The sequence below is a fragment of the Corvus kubaryi genome, unplaced genomic scaffold (genome assembly GCF_017639235.1).
Source record: "Corvus kubaryi isolate FWS band 111438036 unplaced genomic scaffold, C.kubaryi_AGA036_p1.0 37398, whole genome shotgun sequence".
Classification (NCBI taxonomy): domain Eukaryota; kingdom Metazoa; phylum Chordata; class Aves; order Passeriformes; family Corvidae; genus Corvus; species Corvus kubaryi.
In genome coordinates this window covers 3999534-4015321 of record NW_024581137.1, presented here as the reverse complement: position 1 = coordinate 4015321, position 15788 = coordinate 3999534, and the positions used below count along the sequence as shown (strand labels likewise).

At 39.4% G+C, this 15788-nt stretch overlaps 1 protein-coding gene across 1 annotated transcript; it reads left to right on the top strand.

Annotated features, from left to right (window-relative positions):
- Positions 1 to 1574: 1574 nt before the first annotated feature.
- LOC121671666 (insulin-like growth factor-binding protein 3) lies at positions 1575 to 14771 on the top strand. Its single transcript, XM_042043698.1, has 3 exons — positions 1575 to 2366; positions 4948 to 5067; positions 11807 to 14771. The coding sequence occupies exons 1-3, from the start codon at positions 2055 to 2057 to the stop codon at positions 11930 to 11932; spliced, it is 558 nt and encodes a 185-aa protein (XP_041899632.1). The 5' UTR covers positions 1575 to 2054; the 3' UTR covers positions 11933 to 14771.
- Positions 14772 to 15788: the final 1017 nt, after the last annotated feature.

Sequence of the window (15788 nt, the reverse complement as noted above, 5' to 3'; positions counted from 1 at the left end):
CACCAAGTTTCGTGAAACTGAGTTAGTCAAATATACTTTACAGTTTAAAATGTGGCAATATGACCATTTTAATCTGAAGTGTAAGAAGTGCTATTGAACTATGATGGCCTATCTAAACTGAAATGACCAGACATCGTCATGGATACTCAATGCACGTTGAGAATATTTTCTACTTATTTTTTGGCAGAAGAGAAAAACTAATGAACTGGACTGATTGCAGAAAACCTAGATTCAGGTTTATAACATTTTAGTGACTCATTTCTTGTGAATTTCATTGAGAGTGGGGGGGAAAAAATACTACTGTTTCAAAACAGGACATTAAACTACCAGAAATATGTTTAAATACCACTGAGAATCTGAGTTAAACCCACAAAAGCCAGGAAATTTGGACTTAGGACTTAAACTGCCTTAATCCATTTGCACTGTGATTTGGATTTTCCTGGTCAATTAAGTCCATTGCCAGCCGTGGCTGCACTAAAACCACCAGTACCAAAAAGTTAACTTAGAACCCTCTTCCTCTTATGTTCCTTTCCCCATTCCTGTGTATTGGCAGTGCCACTGTACTCCCTGTGTTGAAATATTTAGCATCAATGAACTATGTGAACATGGACTTCTAGCACTGAATTTCTCAGCTTTTGTGGTTTTTTTTTTTTTTTTTTAGTGAGTCATCAAGTATAATTTTGGCATTGGATGTTGTCATTGTGCACTCCCAGTAGGATTTCCTTAAAAAAAAAAAAAAAGAAAAAAGAAGGTGGTCAGCAGCTAAGACAACAACTAGTGGGGCTTAGCTGTTACTTAGCTGTTAGGAATACCTTAACTGGAAAAATTCCTGGAGGAAATGCATGTAGTTACAGTTGCACTGCAGGAGTCTCCTAACAGAGTGAAATGCAGCATAGACAAATACCTTAGAAGGTACAGGAACACTGAACTTATGGAGTATGTTAGAAAAATCTACTTCTCCTGGCTTTTTTTGGGTGGTAGTTTAAAGAGAAAATATTTTTGAAGCTCAAGCTGAAAACAGTGTTTGTCCTTGGAACCATTACAGAATGAATGGCGTTTTTTGACCATTAAAATGTGTTTTGTACACCAATAAACGTTTTTCATTTTAATAGCAGAGAAATGAAAGCGTGCTGTTTTTCTTTCCTGTTCTGTGTGTTGAATAAAGTTAAGGAAAAAAAAAGAAATGGCTAATTAGAACCAGGAAACTCAGCGGGCTAGAGTTGATAGTATTAATGTCTCTTTAAAAAAAAAAAAAAAAAATTACGAAATTACGGCCCTGGGACAGGCAGAGCCACACCGCAGCCCCTAAGTGCCCACAGCCGGCCGCGTTTATCAGGGGTTGATGAAGTCAGCAGTGGCGGAGGGCAGGGATCCGCACCCCGGCGCCGGTGGGGCTGCGGCGGGCTCCGCTCCTGCGGTGCAGGCCTGCCCCCTGCCGCCGGCGGGCGGCGCTGCAGCGGGAAGCCAGGGGCGAGTGGCCGGCGCGGCCGTGCTTCCCAGGGCAGTGGCCGTGGCTGGTTTCCACGTCCTGGGTACAGCCTGCACAGGCGCTGCAGCTGCGCACTTTGCGAGGCCGTGCTGAGCGTAGGAATGCTTCAAAACATCGCTTGGCAACAACGGTGCTGACACATGTGGAATGCTACATCGTTCATCTTTTTGTATATTGCTATTTTGTAAAAAGGAAAATTAAACACATACACTAATCTAGTGGCTTGTTGATTGAGGGGCGACTTCATTGTGGTCTACAGCTTCCTTATAAGAGGAGGCAGAAGGGCAGGAGCTAATCTCTTCTTGCTTGTGACCAGTGATAGGATCTGAGGGAATGGCATGAAGCTGCATCAGGGGAGGTAGAAGTTAGATATTGAGAAAAGGTTCTTCACTCAGAGGGTGGGTGGGCTCCCCAGGGAAGTGGTTGCAGCAGCAAGACTGACAGCATTGTAGAAGTGTTTGGACAATACTGTCAGTCACATGGTTTGATTCTTGGTGCTGTCCTGTGCAGGTCCAGGAGTTGGACTTGATGAGCCTTGTGGGTTTCTTCCAGCTCAGGATATTCTATGATTCTACGTTTCTATGCCCTTGCAGACAGTTGTTACTGGCAGCCAAGTAACATTGTTTCTTCTGCATTTTTTCTTTTTGAAGGCAATTTCAGTGATTCAGAAGAAGACAGGAGTACCAGCAGCATAGAAAATCAGGCCATTGCAAATTCTCACAGGGTGCCAGATTCCAAATTGCAACCACCACACATCAAAATAGATATAATCAGGAAAGTGCAAGCCAAAGATACACAACGCTATAAAGTGGAATATGATTCGCAGAGTACAGATACATTGAATTTCTCTTCTGAATCCAAACAAGAGACTGAATATGTAAGTATTTTTGTAAATAGGCAGGCATTTGCCAGCATGTGAATGTGTGTGTGTATATATATATATGCTTGTTGTGCATATGACAAGATAAATAATTATACTAAATAGCTAAAGAGTGGTAATTGTTGCAGCCTTTTAGGATGTTCTGGCAGTTTAACTGGTAGATCTATTGATTCTGCAAATGCATACACAATCAGCAGACCAAGAAGATTGTGTTCAGGAAACACATAGGACTAACATAATGATGTTTACATCAATACAAGCATGACTTTCACTGAAGTTTCTTAGAGGTCAAAAATTCTTGTGTCCCCCTGTAATTGTCACACTCTTGTGTGAGTGGACTTGGGACAGGTTTAATAGTGTCATCATTAAACTTGGTTGCAAACAGTGTAATTGAGTTGCAATAATGAAAAAAAGATGTTTCACATTGTGTGTAGTGGCACTGTGTTCATATACTTCCTGGTGCAAATCCAGCGAGATGAATTTAGGCTGAGCTGAGAATTAGGATCTTGACTAGTCAGTCACTGTATGACATGCTGAGCACTGCCTGCACTTGCAGTTGCTGTTTGGTGCTACTGCCTAAGAGCAAAGTCTCATGGTCACATGAGCTGCCGTTGCTTCCTAGTGACTGCGCCCAGTGAATTTGCAGGGCAGTCAGAGTGTGGTGAATCTGATGGCAAGAATAATCCTCTTCATGGACATCCAGCTGATAACCTGTGCCTGAGGCCAGATTGCCTGAAAAATGCATCTGTATATACTTTGGCGTTTCACCAAAACAGGCATGGTAAAAGCAGATATGGATTCTCATCTTCAAAAGAAGGTTTTGAAACTTGTATGAGGTGAAAACCTCTGCCTGAAGAGAGCATGCCTTCCAAGAGAAACTTCATTTTTAGTTTGTCACTGATGTCCAGCCATCTGGTAATATCACCTCAGTATCTGCCTTCCAGTGTGTCCTCCTCCCAAAAATGTGAAGTTAAAGTGCCAACACTAAAAGAATGAAGGTTGGTCACTCTGAGGAAATAGATTCTTAATTAGGATGAGTAGTGATAGTTGGGTCCATGATCAAATGTATACCAGTTTACCAAGGCTGCTGGTGTCTTTAAAAACCTGAAATAAGTCCATCAGGGACAGGTGCCTTTGTCAGCAAATGCTCTTCTAGCTGTGTCTGCATGTTAGCTTTTGATACTGGCCTGGCTGACTTTGGAAGCTTGCTTCAAAATAAAAATTTTAAAAAAGCTGTTGATCTTTGTGTAGGCCTAATTTGGGACCAAATCTCTCAATGTCTGTCACTTGCATTCAGTGTGTTTGAGCAGTAAGAGGAGCCATTTAAAGCCTGCGTTTAGAGCTTGTGAGGTCAATACAGAAAGAAAACTTGAAGGCAACAAGGAAGGTCTTTACTGACCAAAAAACTCCGTTTTAATCTCCAGTGGTACTATGGAGATTGTATGCTTTCAGACACTCAAATAAAAGGTACCTTACATGAGCAAACTATTAATATTACCACTTGAAAGTATACATGTCATTACTTCACTAATTAGAACCAGCACCAAATGAGTCTTTGTGTCAATTCAGCAACTTAAACATTTTTAAACCATTAAACCATGCAAAGAAATTTTTTTATGGCTTTGCTAAAGAAGTGGGCTGGTGGACCAAGTCAGTGATCTACCCAGACAGGAGTGTAGCTAAGCACAAAGTTTGTAGGCTGTGACTCTTGAATCCTGATCCCCCTGCTGACTGCCTTCTTGGCCTCTGGCAAAATGTGAACTCCTCTGCTGTTGATTTTCTGACTGCAAAGTGGGGCTCATAATGCTTTACTCCCTACCCCGAAGGGCTGCTGTGAGATATAATTAGTTGGTGTTTGAGACATGCTCTTGTAAGTGCTTCTGGAAGCTGTTTTTGGCTCATTGTCCTAGAGCTAATCCTCACTACATTGTTGTCAGCCTTTTGCAGATGAAGAAACTGAGGAAAAAAGTGACATACTTATCTAATGAGACTATTGTGTGATACTGATGCTGTATGACTGCATCTATTTGATTCAATTGAAATTGGGAATTGTTGTTCAAAGTTGAGGAATTTTATACATGCATTATGCCAAACCACTTGTTTTCAATTGAATAAATTTCATTTAATCTTTCAAATCCAGCAGAATCACAAAAATCAAATGTCACTGGGGAAGGCCTATCTAGTAGTGTATTTCCAGTGGCCTACTTTCTTCTTTTCCCACTTGGGGCAAGGCTGGCTTTTCCAAACTTAAGTTATGTTATATGTGACAGATTTACATACTGGTTAAGCCTTCCCAAAGGTATATGTGACTGTGATTTCAACTGGAAATGCCAATATGTGCCTCAGCATAGCATAGGGCCGTCAAGGTTTAGAAATCAGTTTATGTTGAATAGATCAGAAAATCAGATTTTTTTTTGCAAATGGTCTGCCCTTTGACATGTTCAGCCATCTCTTAGTTTTAATGGATTTGTTTGGGTTTGTGCTTTTTTGCCCTTTAAAGATTTACTAACTCTTGAGTGAAAGATGGAATTTGGGAGTGAAGTTTCACCTGTGTTTTCTAAAACATGCTTGTTAACAGGGTCCATGTCGTAGAGAAATGGAAGACACTTTAAACCACCTAAAGATCCTGAATGTCTTGAGTCCCAGAGGCTTTCATATTCCAAATTGTGACAAGAAGGGATTCTACAAGAAAAAGCAAGTAAGTACAGAGTTTTGGTCATTTCAATGAATGCATTTCACCTTTTCTGCATCTTTGTTGAAGGATCTTCCCAGCAAGGTGCATTATATATCATTTTGCAGAGGAACTAGTTTATTTCCAGTTTTAGAACCTGATCCGATAGTGCTGAAGCTCGTCAAATGGGGATAGTATTTTTATTTTCTGTTGATCATGACAACAGATTCATTTGAGAAACTTCATACCTAGTCACACATGGGTTGACTGGTGTCCTAGATACTAATGCCCTTTGGTTTAAAAAAAGCAGTGCCTCTACAATAACCCACAGAGCTAAAGTTGCAGTCACCATATGACTGCAATAGATCAATGCTTTGAATTGTAAATAGCTGCTTGAGAGTTCCTAGAAGAACTATACCGGATCATATTACAAAAAGCAACTTGAGAAAGGTATGTATCTGTCCTTTATGTGCTACACAGATCGCTTCCAAAATCCAAGTCATGTTATCGTGAAAGTGATACTTTCAGTAGTTACTCTGCAGCAAGGATGGCTTCTCAGCCCTTTCTGGTTCTGGGGTTGTGACCTTTCTTGACAAATGCCAACCAAAACTGCAGGTATTTATGCTTTAGTTGTGTTGGATTGAGCTACAGCCGCATTCTCCATTCAATGCTGCCGCTGAAGCTCGTTCACAACTTGGGGAAGTGCAAGTTGTGCCAGGTTCTTTGTTTAGTGCACACATCCCATCTAATTTCAGTGTTTAGTTAGTGGCCTGCCTACAAATATATATTTCTTGGTATAATTAAAAAATTTCCTGAATTCAAAGGTTTCTTTAAGACTTTTCTCAAGGACAGATTTTGTTTGTGGACCATCATGTCTTTCCCTTTGGGTTTACACGAATCAGCCTCTCCATCTCTGGTAACTGAAGGAGTGGTTAACTCTCTCTTGCTAGCTAATGCAGTTCATTGGTTGGAAGTGAGAGGCCAACCTCTGACCAGGCAACCTTATTTTAGGAATGGTGTCTCTATTTTTTGGCTTCCAGCTTTCTTAGAAACAGTCTTTCCCTTTCTAGTATTCCCTTGAGCTCTGCAAAAAGCTGTCAGTGTCAGGTGAGGCATTTGTAACAGGGGTGAGATTTCCAGCCTTCCTTTTTGCCATCAGTCCAACATTGACAGTGCTGTTTGACCTTTGGTATGTGCTGCTGAGCTTATCTATGCTTCCCAGCTTTTCCTGAGCAGGTGGTGGCAACTCCCAAGCAGGGGAAGTTTCTTTTTGTTGCCTGGAGCTTTAAGAAGCCAGTGTCAGCCATGTTGTGCTGTGTAAACTAGCAAAGAGCAATGCTCACATCTCAATCTGCTTGTTTTCAGAAAATGCATTGGACTGCTATGCAGAGTGAGGCTAGGACTGTGTTTTGTGCCTGTGCCATAAAAGTATTTTCTTAGCTGCTCTATAACAGCACATCAAGGCACTCAAGTGTGCCGTAGCCCTTTTCCTTCTCTATGTATTATAGAAGACTGCAGATTGGTATTTACTTTGTTGAGTAGATCTTCCTTTCATCTCTCTTCAGACTCTGAGGTTTTTGCATTGTCTGCAAAAATGTGGTGGTTTGCAAGTAATCTCTGGCATTGTGTGTAGTAAATCAGATATGCAGTAAGCACGTATTAAAGCAGCTTACTTGAAAGGAGGTCTGTACTTTAAAGTGCAGTCATAGTTCTATCACCAAGGCAAAAAAAAAAAAAAATACAAAGGCAAAAAAATAGGAAAGACAGATAATAATCTTACCTAGCCTTTGTTCCTAGAAGCTGATTTACAAGAATAAGGTGTTGGTACAAAACAAATATGCACTTTTGTCCTCTGTGTATTGTCTGTGCTGCCTGGAGACTTTTAAAACTTCTTTAGGAAAGGTTCCTGCCATATGTGCAATAGCCCATCTGGTCAGCATACATAGAGAATGAAGGGACACTTTCATACCTAGCCAGCCTTGTCAAGCACTGTGCCCATTTACACAGGTCCAGTAGCTTCTATGGTAGTTTGAGATGACTAAGGGTCTTGCAGGCAATGCCCACAAATGGAGCCCACATGACTAAACATTCTACATGAAATTCACTTGGGTTGCTGATTCTGTAGATGAACCTTGATCAGCCCTGGGAACAAGACCTCAGAGATGGGATTTACAGAGGCAGCTTGCTTCTCTCACCAACAAAATACAAACCAAAAATGATAGTTGCCCTCATAGAATTAACTCCTAGGAAAAAGACATCAGTTTGAGAAGTGGGTGAGTCCTGTCCAGATCAAATTAACTGTCAGCAAGGAATTGTGACAATTGTGTTTTTTTGGTTTTCTTTTTGAAGAATCAACATATAGGTCTGGTATTTTAGATACTGTGATGATATGGGTGTCTAATCTCATTAACAGAATGCTATGCTGTTTAATTAAGTCCCTTCAGGCCATTATCAGCCATGTTCAATCTGTAATTAAATTATATTCTATTCTCACAAAATTCAGAGTAATAGGCTGTGAATTAGACAGTAAATCCATTAAAAAATGAATGCAAGCTAGACACCTTGAATTCTGGAAACAGTTGCCAAAACCACTGTCTAGGATGAGACTGTATTAGGTTTGGGATGGTAAGAATCTGATAAATTATGATCACCCTGGCACCATTAAAACTCATTCAGGAGGCACTCATATTCTGCGTTCCTGGTCATCTGCTTTTCCAGTCCAGTTGAAAGCACTTATTTTTCATGACATTTGTGGATACCTAGAAACTGACTTCTCAGGAACAACCATGGAGAAAAATTTGCCTATGTGGAACACTTCTAAGAACATAAATTTATCTGTTAGGCTATAACATGAAAAATGTTTCACACCTTGTGTTTATATATAAACTTTAAAATCAGACCTATTAAAATTTATAATTCTTTGTCTTAATAAATCACACACGTAAGGTTGTACTATTCAGCTGTGATATATAAGCATATTTATGCATAATTAGTTGATACAGGCACATTCCTACCTCAAACATGGGAAAAAAGGTTTTGATGAAATTAGAATTATTATATGGGGCAATTACTAGAATTGCCCCTTGTTTGTATACTGGAGCCAGATACTCACCTAAATGTGAGCTGGCATCATTCCACTGAAAACATAGCTGCACTTGCCAGGAGCCAAAATGGCCTGAGGTATATGTTGTCTGCAGTCTGTTCCTGAACACCATGGTTGTAGCTCCATGGAGCCCTCTGGACTGACCAGGAATTCAGTGGGATACCATATGCTTTGCTGTGCCCCACAAATGCCTCTGCGGCATTTCTTTGTGGAAGGGAGAGGGGCAGGTGGCATGGAAGCTGGCAGCTGGTGTTTCTATCAGAAGTTATTACTGTTTCCACTGCTTGAGCAGTTTTCCAACTTTTTTAACTTATGAAGTCATACAGAATAGCTGGGCAGAACCTAGAAATGTACGTGGAATACAAAATTCATAAGAGCAGATATTTAGATATATATGGTTTTCCATGTGACCTGTCTACCACTTCTATAGGGAATGCATGCTGGCTGTTTCAGGATAAAAGCATTGCTTTTCAATCAGAAGTGCTTTGTGATTGACAGTATGGCTGAGTGGGTGAAAAAAATCACAGTTTGGAAAAGATAAGTTTTTTTCTCATAGAGCGTCATTTTTCAGCTGTAGAATGATCTAAGGATGTTGCTTTTAAAATGGATTGTCCAGAAGAATTAAAAAATATATACTACTGGTAGAAAAGGTGTTTCTGCAGATTAACTTCATGTGAAAATTGGTTGTGCAACTGTTAAAAGCAACCAAACCCTCCAACAACATGAGAACTTTAATTGATCATTTGTTTTCAGAGTGATGCAAGCCTATGAATCAGCGAGAGTTGTGTAACATACTTCATATAGTACTTCTAAAAGGGGAGGCTATGTTACTATTAATAGCAGAAATGTAGTTTCATTGCCAGAGCACCAGGCTGGCAGCCAGAAACCCTATGCTCTTTGGGCTCCATCTGTGCCTACTTTGTTGGGAAAAACAACTCTAGAAGTGCTGCCTCAGTTTCCTTTTTTGTAAAATTAAATTGTGCAAAGGCTGTTGTTTATTAATTCCTCTGTTTTGAGCATGAAGAATTTAAGTCATTAAATGTTCATAATACCTAAGCTAGAGTCCAGTCCATTCACCACCAAAATTGATGAAAAATTTCCCTTGATATCAGTGGACATTGAGCTGCCATCCATGGAAATCCTGGAGATTACATGTAAATTCTAGTCAGGCTTTTGAGACAATAAATATAAGTTGTAGGACTTATGTTTAAAGATTTAGTAAAGATAAAAACTGAAGCGTGGGTAATCATTTAGTTTAGTGAATTATTAATGTAGCTGTTCTCTCAGTAGGTTTGAACTTCTTCACCCTCTTCTAAAAGTAAGTGGTTATGTACATTAAGCTGGATCTTGTCATCCTGCTGCTGTCCATTTTCATAAGGCTAATGCAGAAGGACTGCAGATTTGTAGAAGAGAAAACACTGCATTATTTCTGCATTGGGCTGTTTATTCAATAATATATCAGAAGGGTGGATTATTTTGCAGTTATGCTGAATAACATTACTTAATTTTCTGTAAAATAAAATAAACAAGATGAAGACTTGTTTGAAAAATTTGTATCTAATGTGTGACCTGTCCTGGGGTGACGTTATGAAGCCGCTTTATTCCTTAACCGTCCGCTCAATGCCCAAGGCCGCTGTGCCTTTAAGATGGACCTGGGGACGGGCCCAGAGCCACGGACCAAGGGGCCAGTTGAACGGTTCGGCCCAAGGGCTCGGGAGGGAGTGCGCCGGGAGCGCTGTGCTGCTTTTTGGTTTCCTTTGTGTTCGAGCTAGCTGGGGAAACGCTCTGTTGGGGTTTTTTTCTTGTTCTTTTTTCCCTTTCCTTCCCCTTGCCTCACTGCCTCCCTTCCCTCCTCGCCGGTCCGGGGAGCCTGCGGGTGGCCCCAGCGGGCCCGTGGGGTGGCCCCGGCTGGTCCGAGCCCGTGTGTCTGTTCTCTCTCTGAGGGTTTTTTAATCCTGTTCTACCCTGTTTTGTTTGTGTGTTAATAAACAGTTTGGTTTCTTTTTCCCACTTTTACTTCTTGTGACCTGTTTGTCTCATTGATGGAGGAAAAGGGGAGGCCTTTTTCGCTTCGGAGGAGACATTTATTCTGGAGTGTTTCCTCCTGAAGTTTTGTCTCAAAAACAAAATTATGGTGGGATTATTTTGCAGTTTTGCTGAATAACATTATTAATTTACTGTAAAATAAAATAAACAAGATGAAGACTTGTTTGAAAAATTTGTATCTAATGTGTGACCTGCTTCCATCTCTCTTTCACAAGGTCTTAGTGAAGACTGTCTACCCTACTCCATGCTGCCACAAATTAGTTGGCTCCTGGGCCAGTGTGCTGGTGCAGGTTGTCCCAGAGTGGTCTGTATTCCCAGTTCTGTCCAAAATAGCACCTGAGATACTAAACTAGACATGGAAAGGATGAGTCACGTTGAGCAGCATGTGGAGCCCAACACTTGCTTCATGTTTTCTTGTGTACCTGCGCATGGAAAAGATACTTACATGAACCACTGCCGCAGCCTCCTGAGACATCGGGCCATGCCTATGAGACTCTGGAGAACAAGAAGTTGAGGGGTAGTGGAGAAGTTTACCTGAGGGCCATAAGTAGCACCTGTCTAGCAAATCTTCCTTCATATTGGTAATGCAACAGGTGAAACCTCAGGAAACTGGGTATACTTGTGTCACTGCCTCTTTTGTCAATATGTCCCAAGTAAACAGCCACCTTTGTTTGCATTTGAAGCAAATCCTGTGTCAGCAAATCTCAAAATATGAGCTGATTGGAAGGCTGTGTCTTGACAGTAAGGCTGACCATTGCAAACCTAGTGAGATTCTGGAGATGTCTTTTGAGTGGGTAAAAACCTTGAGAGGTCACAGAAGTTCATGGTATGCAACTGTGTGCTGTTGCATACTGAATGCAGCCTGCAGCATGTTACCTCCTTTAGTCTACTTTTTGCTATTCTTGGTTCCTTGGGAGGAGCCTTACTTACTAACATATTTACTGCGTTACTGCTTCTAAAGAGGTTCAGTGTTCTTGTCTGCGATAGTTTCAGGTTGGTCAGCATTGTTGACAAATTCCAGCAGTTAACTTAAAGATAACATGTTATAGACCAGTAGATACACAAACTTTTTAATAGGAAAAAACATGTAAAGTTCTAGTCCACCTAGCAGTTTTTTCAATGATAACTACACTGCAGAAGGATTATGTATCTGTTAATAAATGTCAGCTACATTGTTGAATTTCCTTCAGTAAACAGATGCAAACCAAGTGTGTTTATTGCTGCAATGGTTGTCTTTGCCAGACCTGTGCTTTAGTGTAGAACATATCTGCTAAATTTTTTTTCTAAAGATGGGTCCCAGTCACTAGCCCATACTGTTGTGTTGTATTCAAAGGGGGCAGGTGTGCTGCCAAATATAATAGGGAGCACTTCATAAGCCTATTTTCTGGTAGTTCTCAGTGCAGTTTTATTATAGAGTAGTTAGACCCAGAGGGATTGATGGGGAGAGGAGGTAAGTTTTTATTGAAATACTTTGTAGTGGTAACAAATACTCTGTTAGATTCTGTCAGATATGGTCAGGATATTGAAGTGCAGCTATCAAATGAGCAGGAATCCCTGCTAACACTACAGGTGCAGAAAACGAAAATCATGCTAACTGGGTCTTTTATTCTGTTTCAGTGTCGCCCATCCAAAGGCCGAAAAAGAGGTTATTGCTGGTGCGTGGATAAATATGGACAGCCACTTCCTGGGTATGATGGGAAGGGAAAAGGAGATGTCCACTGCTATAACTTGGAAAGCAAATGAGGGCTGGGTGCCAGCTCTTCTGGCATCTGTGCATGGCCACTGGACCTCACAGAGACCTTGGAGGGGCTGGGCAAACGCTGTGGACTGCACCGTGCATGGAATAACAAGCTCTGCCTCCTGCAGCAGATGGGGAGTCGCAGCCTCTGTGGATGCTGCTGCAGCTGCACCCTGCCGCTGACACACATTGAGCTTCCTATGGGATGTGTAAGGAGCTCTGAATTCCCATGTAAACCTGCACTATTGATATCCAGAGAGACAAAAACAAAAGGCACTTCGGAATGGATTCAGGGAGTCTCCACTGACTTTTTATGGTCAGAATGGCCTGTGACCAATTTGATCCCAAAAGATACTGGGTTTTTTATTTTAAAGAATTTATAGATGTTAAGCTTGTAAAAATATTAAAAAGAAAAACAAATCCAAACAAATCCACAATGATTTAAAGGTAAAGCTTTTTTTACAGGTCTGATGGGAAACCTGTCTTCACGGGTAAAAAGTTTTATAAAAATCTCAAAGAACTTTTTAAAGAAATGTATTTCTAAAATAAAGACATAGCTATTTTTTCTGTAAAATATATTATGAATATTCTGCTAGTTTGTATTTAATATAATTGTTTTTTAATAAACCTTATTTAAATGTAACATGTGAATACCAAATATTACACAGTAATTCTAGTGTATACATCTGTGTGCAAAGAGAATGATTTACAAATATATATAAGTCTGTATGCATACACACTGACCTGTTCTAGGTAAGAGAAATGAATTTGGGATGCAAAGGAAGTGTTTCCAGAAGGGATTGAGTTTTGTTATTTGATATAACTACAAATACCAAGATAATATTTTTTTAAATTGTTTTATTGATAATTGTAATGTACCCATCACTGAATTATGCCACTGGAAAGGGTAACAGTCGCACTGAAGCTCTTGGTAAAGCTTTCTTCTGTCTGTCCTTTGCTTCAGTTCATGCAGCAGGGCTTACATTTCCTCCATTTACTGCTCACACTAATACAGAATATTCATGGACAAAAAATTGCCATTACATTACTACCCTTTGTATTTGCTTATTTATTTTGAAAAGGTGTATCTATTCTGTGTTGTCTTGATGCATTCTACTAAAGCACATACTCTGTGTGAGGAACTCCTTTTGAAAACAGTGTTGACAAGATGGGGGGATTGTGGACCCTGGGTGTTGAGACCCACATGTTTCATTTATGCTATACAGAATCGTTGCTTGTTTTGACTATGGTAAAAGTCATTTGCCTGCATCTAAGCATATAATAAGAACCATTGGGTTAAAATAGTTAAACTCACTGTCTGCCATGGTGTTATATGTCTTTTTAATTGGAAGAGAAGTGATTTGGTTTTGTTGTGGTATGTGATACTTTCACATAAGGAGGGCTTTGGCAACTTTTTTTTTTGAGGCTGATTGTTTAATGTACTTTGTGAAAAGTTCTGTATGACAATGAAGTCTGGATAAGGAAAGGTGGCCTGTGAAATGTATAATCTCTCTGGAAAATAATGCCGTATTTTGTATATGTATTTATTTATATATTTTATATAAATATTTTATATATTTATATAAATATATATATTCTTATATGTGTCACTATAAATATTTGATGTCACTGTAGAAAAAAGAAACCATCAACACTGTAATTTCTTGTTGGGTTGGGAACTCCATGAAGACTAAGGACAGTAGGCTTTCAGCCAGGGGTTGATGGAGGAGAGACTGTGGTGCTGAGGAGCCTGTTCCTCTCCTACTGCGTGAATTACAACCATCCTTGTTCTTGCCAGCAATGGCAAATATCGAGAAACTCTGGCATGGAAAGATTTGGATATGCAGCTTGCCAGGATTGAGGCAGCCCATCACCATAAATCAGATGTTTAAAGCCTTACCCTGAAATGTATTAGCTGAACAGCACTATGTGTGTTCTGCACATCTTTCCAATTTCTGTCTAATGAAATGAGTTCATATCATCATTAAAACTGAAATTTTATAATCTCACAGTAAGAAATAATTGTACTTGAATTGATGCTTATTCCAGGCTAATACAGATTTCCTGACACATGGTTACAGAAAGCTTTGTGAGGTGAAGGTTTATTGCAATATTTTTATTGCTAAAGCAAATCTAACGCCTGCAAAGATTTGTTGGCAAAATATTAAATGCTGGGCTGTTTTTTTGGGGTTTTTAAAGAGTTGTAAACTAGTTATTTTCAAATAATTTCACAGAGAGAACGTTATATATACACCAATATTTGGGCACATATTCATAGTTAAGAAAATAAGGTTTGGATTCATTAAAGTGAGTTATTATTTTGCCTCCTTTTTTTTTTATTAACAATCTGGGGAGTGTTCTGAAAACAAAAATCAGTTTCTTGCCAAAACTGATAGCTGCTTTGCAAGACACATTTTGCAAGAATGTAAGATGTTTTAACAGCCTGTGACAGGCTTTATGATTTGGGTATTTTGTCAAGTATTTAAACTTTTAAATGTTTTTTTCTACCATTAAAAACAAATACATCTAGAAGAAGCTGGCTAGTAGAAGTCCTTAAGTCATATATTTTATAAAAAAAACCCAAAAACCCTACATCTCAAGGAGCTAAACCTGACTCAAGCATGCACTCTGTCACATGAATATTTAAGAAATGGCATTCAGCTCCCTTATTAGTACTAATGGTATTTAGTAATGTAACAGAGAAAACATACAGTCATAAGGGGAAAAAAAAAGATCTGTGTGTAAGTCCGTTTTGTTATTTTGCTTCCAACAGACGTCATTATAACAGAAATCATGTTTAAAAATAGCCCCCATAAATAAAGTCTCACCTGTAATTTAAAGCTTCATCCTTTTCAGAAGTTGCCTTTTAAATATTTTTTACAAGCACAGTTGCTTGCACTAGTATTGGATACTTGCCATTAATCTGATGTCCCTGTCAGTTGACATTGGTATGAAATGCAAAATAATATTATTATCCCTCTTCAAAAATATAACTTTAAAATGAAAGAATCAGTGGTGGCTTTTTCTTTTTTTTTTTTTTTTAGCATTCCTATTTCTGTGAAGACAGAAGTCCAATTCAATAGACAAAAGTACTTGTCATTCAAACATTTTTCTCCTGCCTAAGGGAGCCAGACTTCAATTCAAACAAATATATGTGTTTGTGGTCTGCACCCAAGCAGCAGAATGTGGGCAGCATGAAGCAAATGTATGGGTCAGTATCAGTTAAGAGGAAGGTGAGTTCTCTCCAGGTACAGGTTAGAAATAATTCCTGCTAAGAGCTGCAGTGAGTGGAGAACTTTGGGTTTGGTGACAGAAATGAAACCAATGCATTAGAAAATCCCTTATGTCTTGGTGCTTTCACTGTCTTCAGCTCAAGTGGTGTATTTTATTAAGTTAACATCTGCAGCTGTTTTCTAGTTTTTAATAAGCTCTTTCAAGAAACTAAGGTAGTCTGAGTTAATATTAAGAAGCCTCAGAAAAAAATTTGTAACTGATGATATTATTTACACCTCAAATATTAGCATGGCAAGGCACTACAAAAGATCAAGGTTTGTATTGCAAAACTTGCTGATTTCTTCTTGAGCATATTTTGTCTCTAGATGGTACATGAGTATGTATATATGTAACCCAGATGAATGTTGTAAGTATTTATTTTAACAAGGGTGGTAAATAGCTGCATAAATCCCTATAGCTGACCAGAATACAAGTTAAAGCTGCCTGCAGGCAGCTCTATTATCATACAAACTGAGAAAGTTCCCTTTTTTAATAGATATACTGTGCTATAGTTTTTGGAGCCCAGAATGTCCTTTTGCACCTTTTTGGCACGCCCGCCTTTCACGGCATAGTAGTAGCTATTTGTGC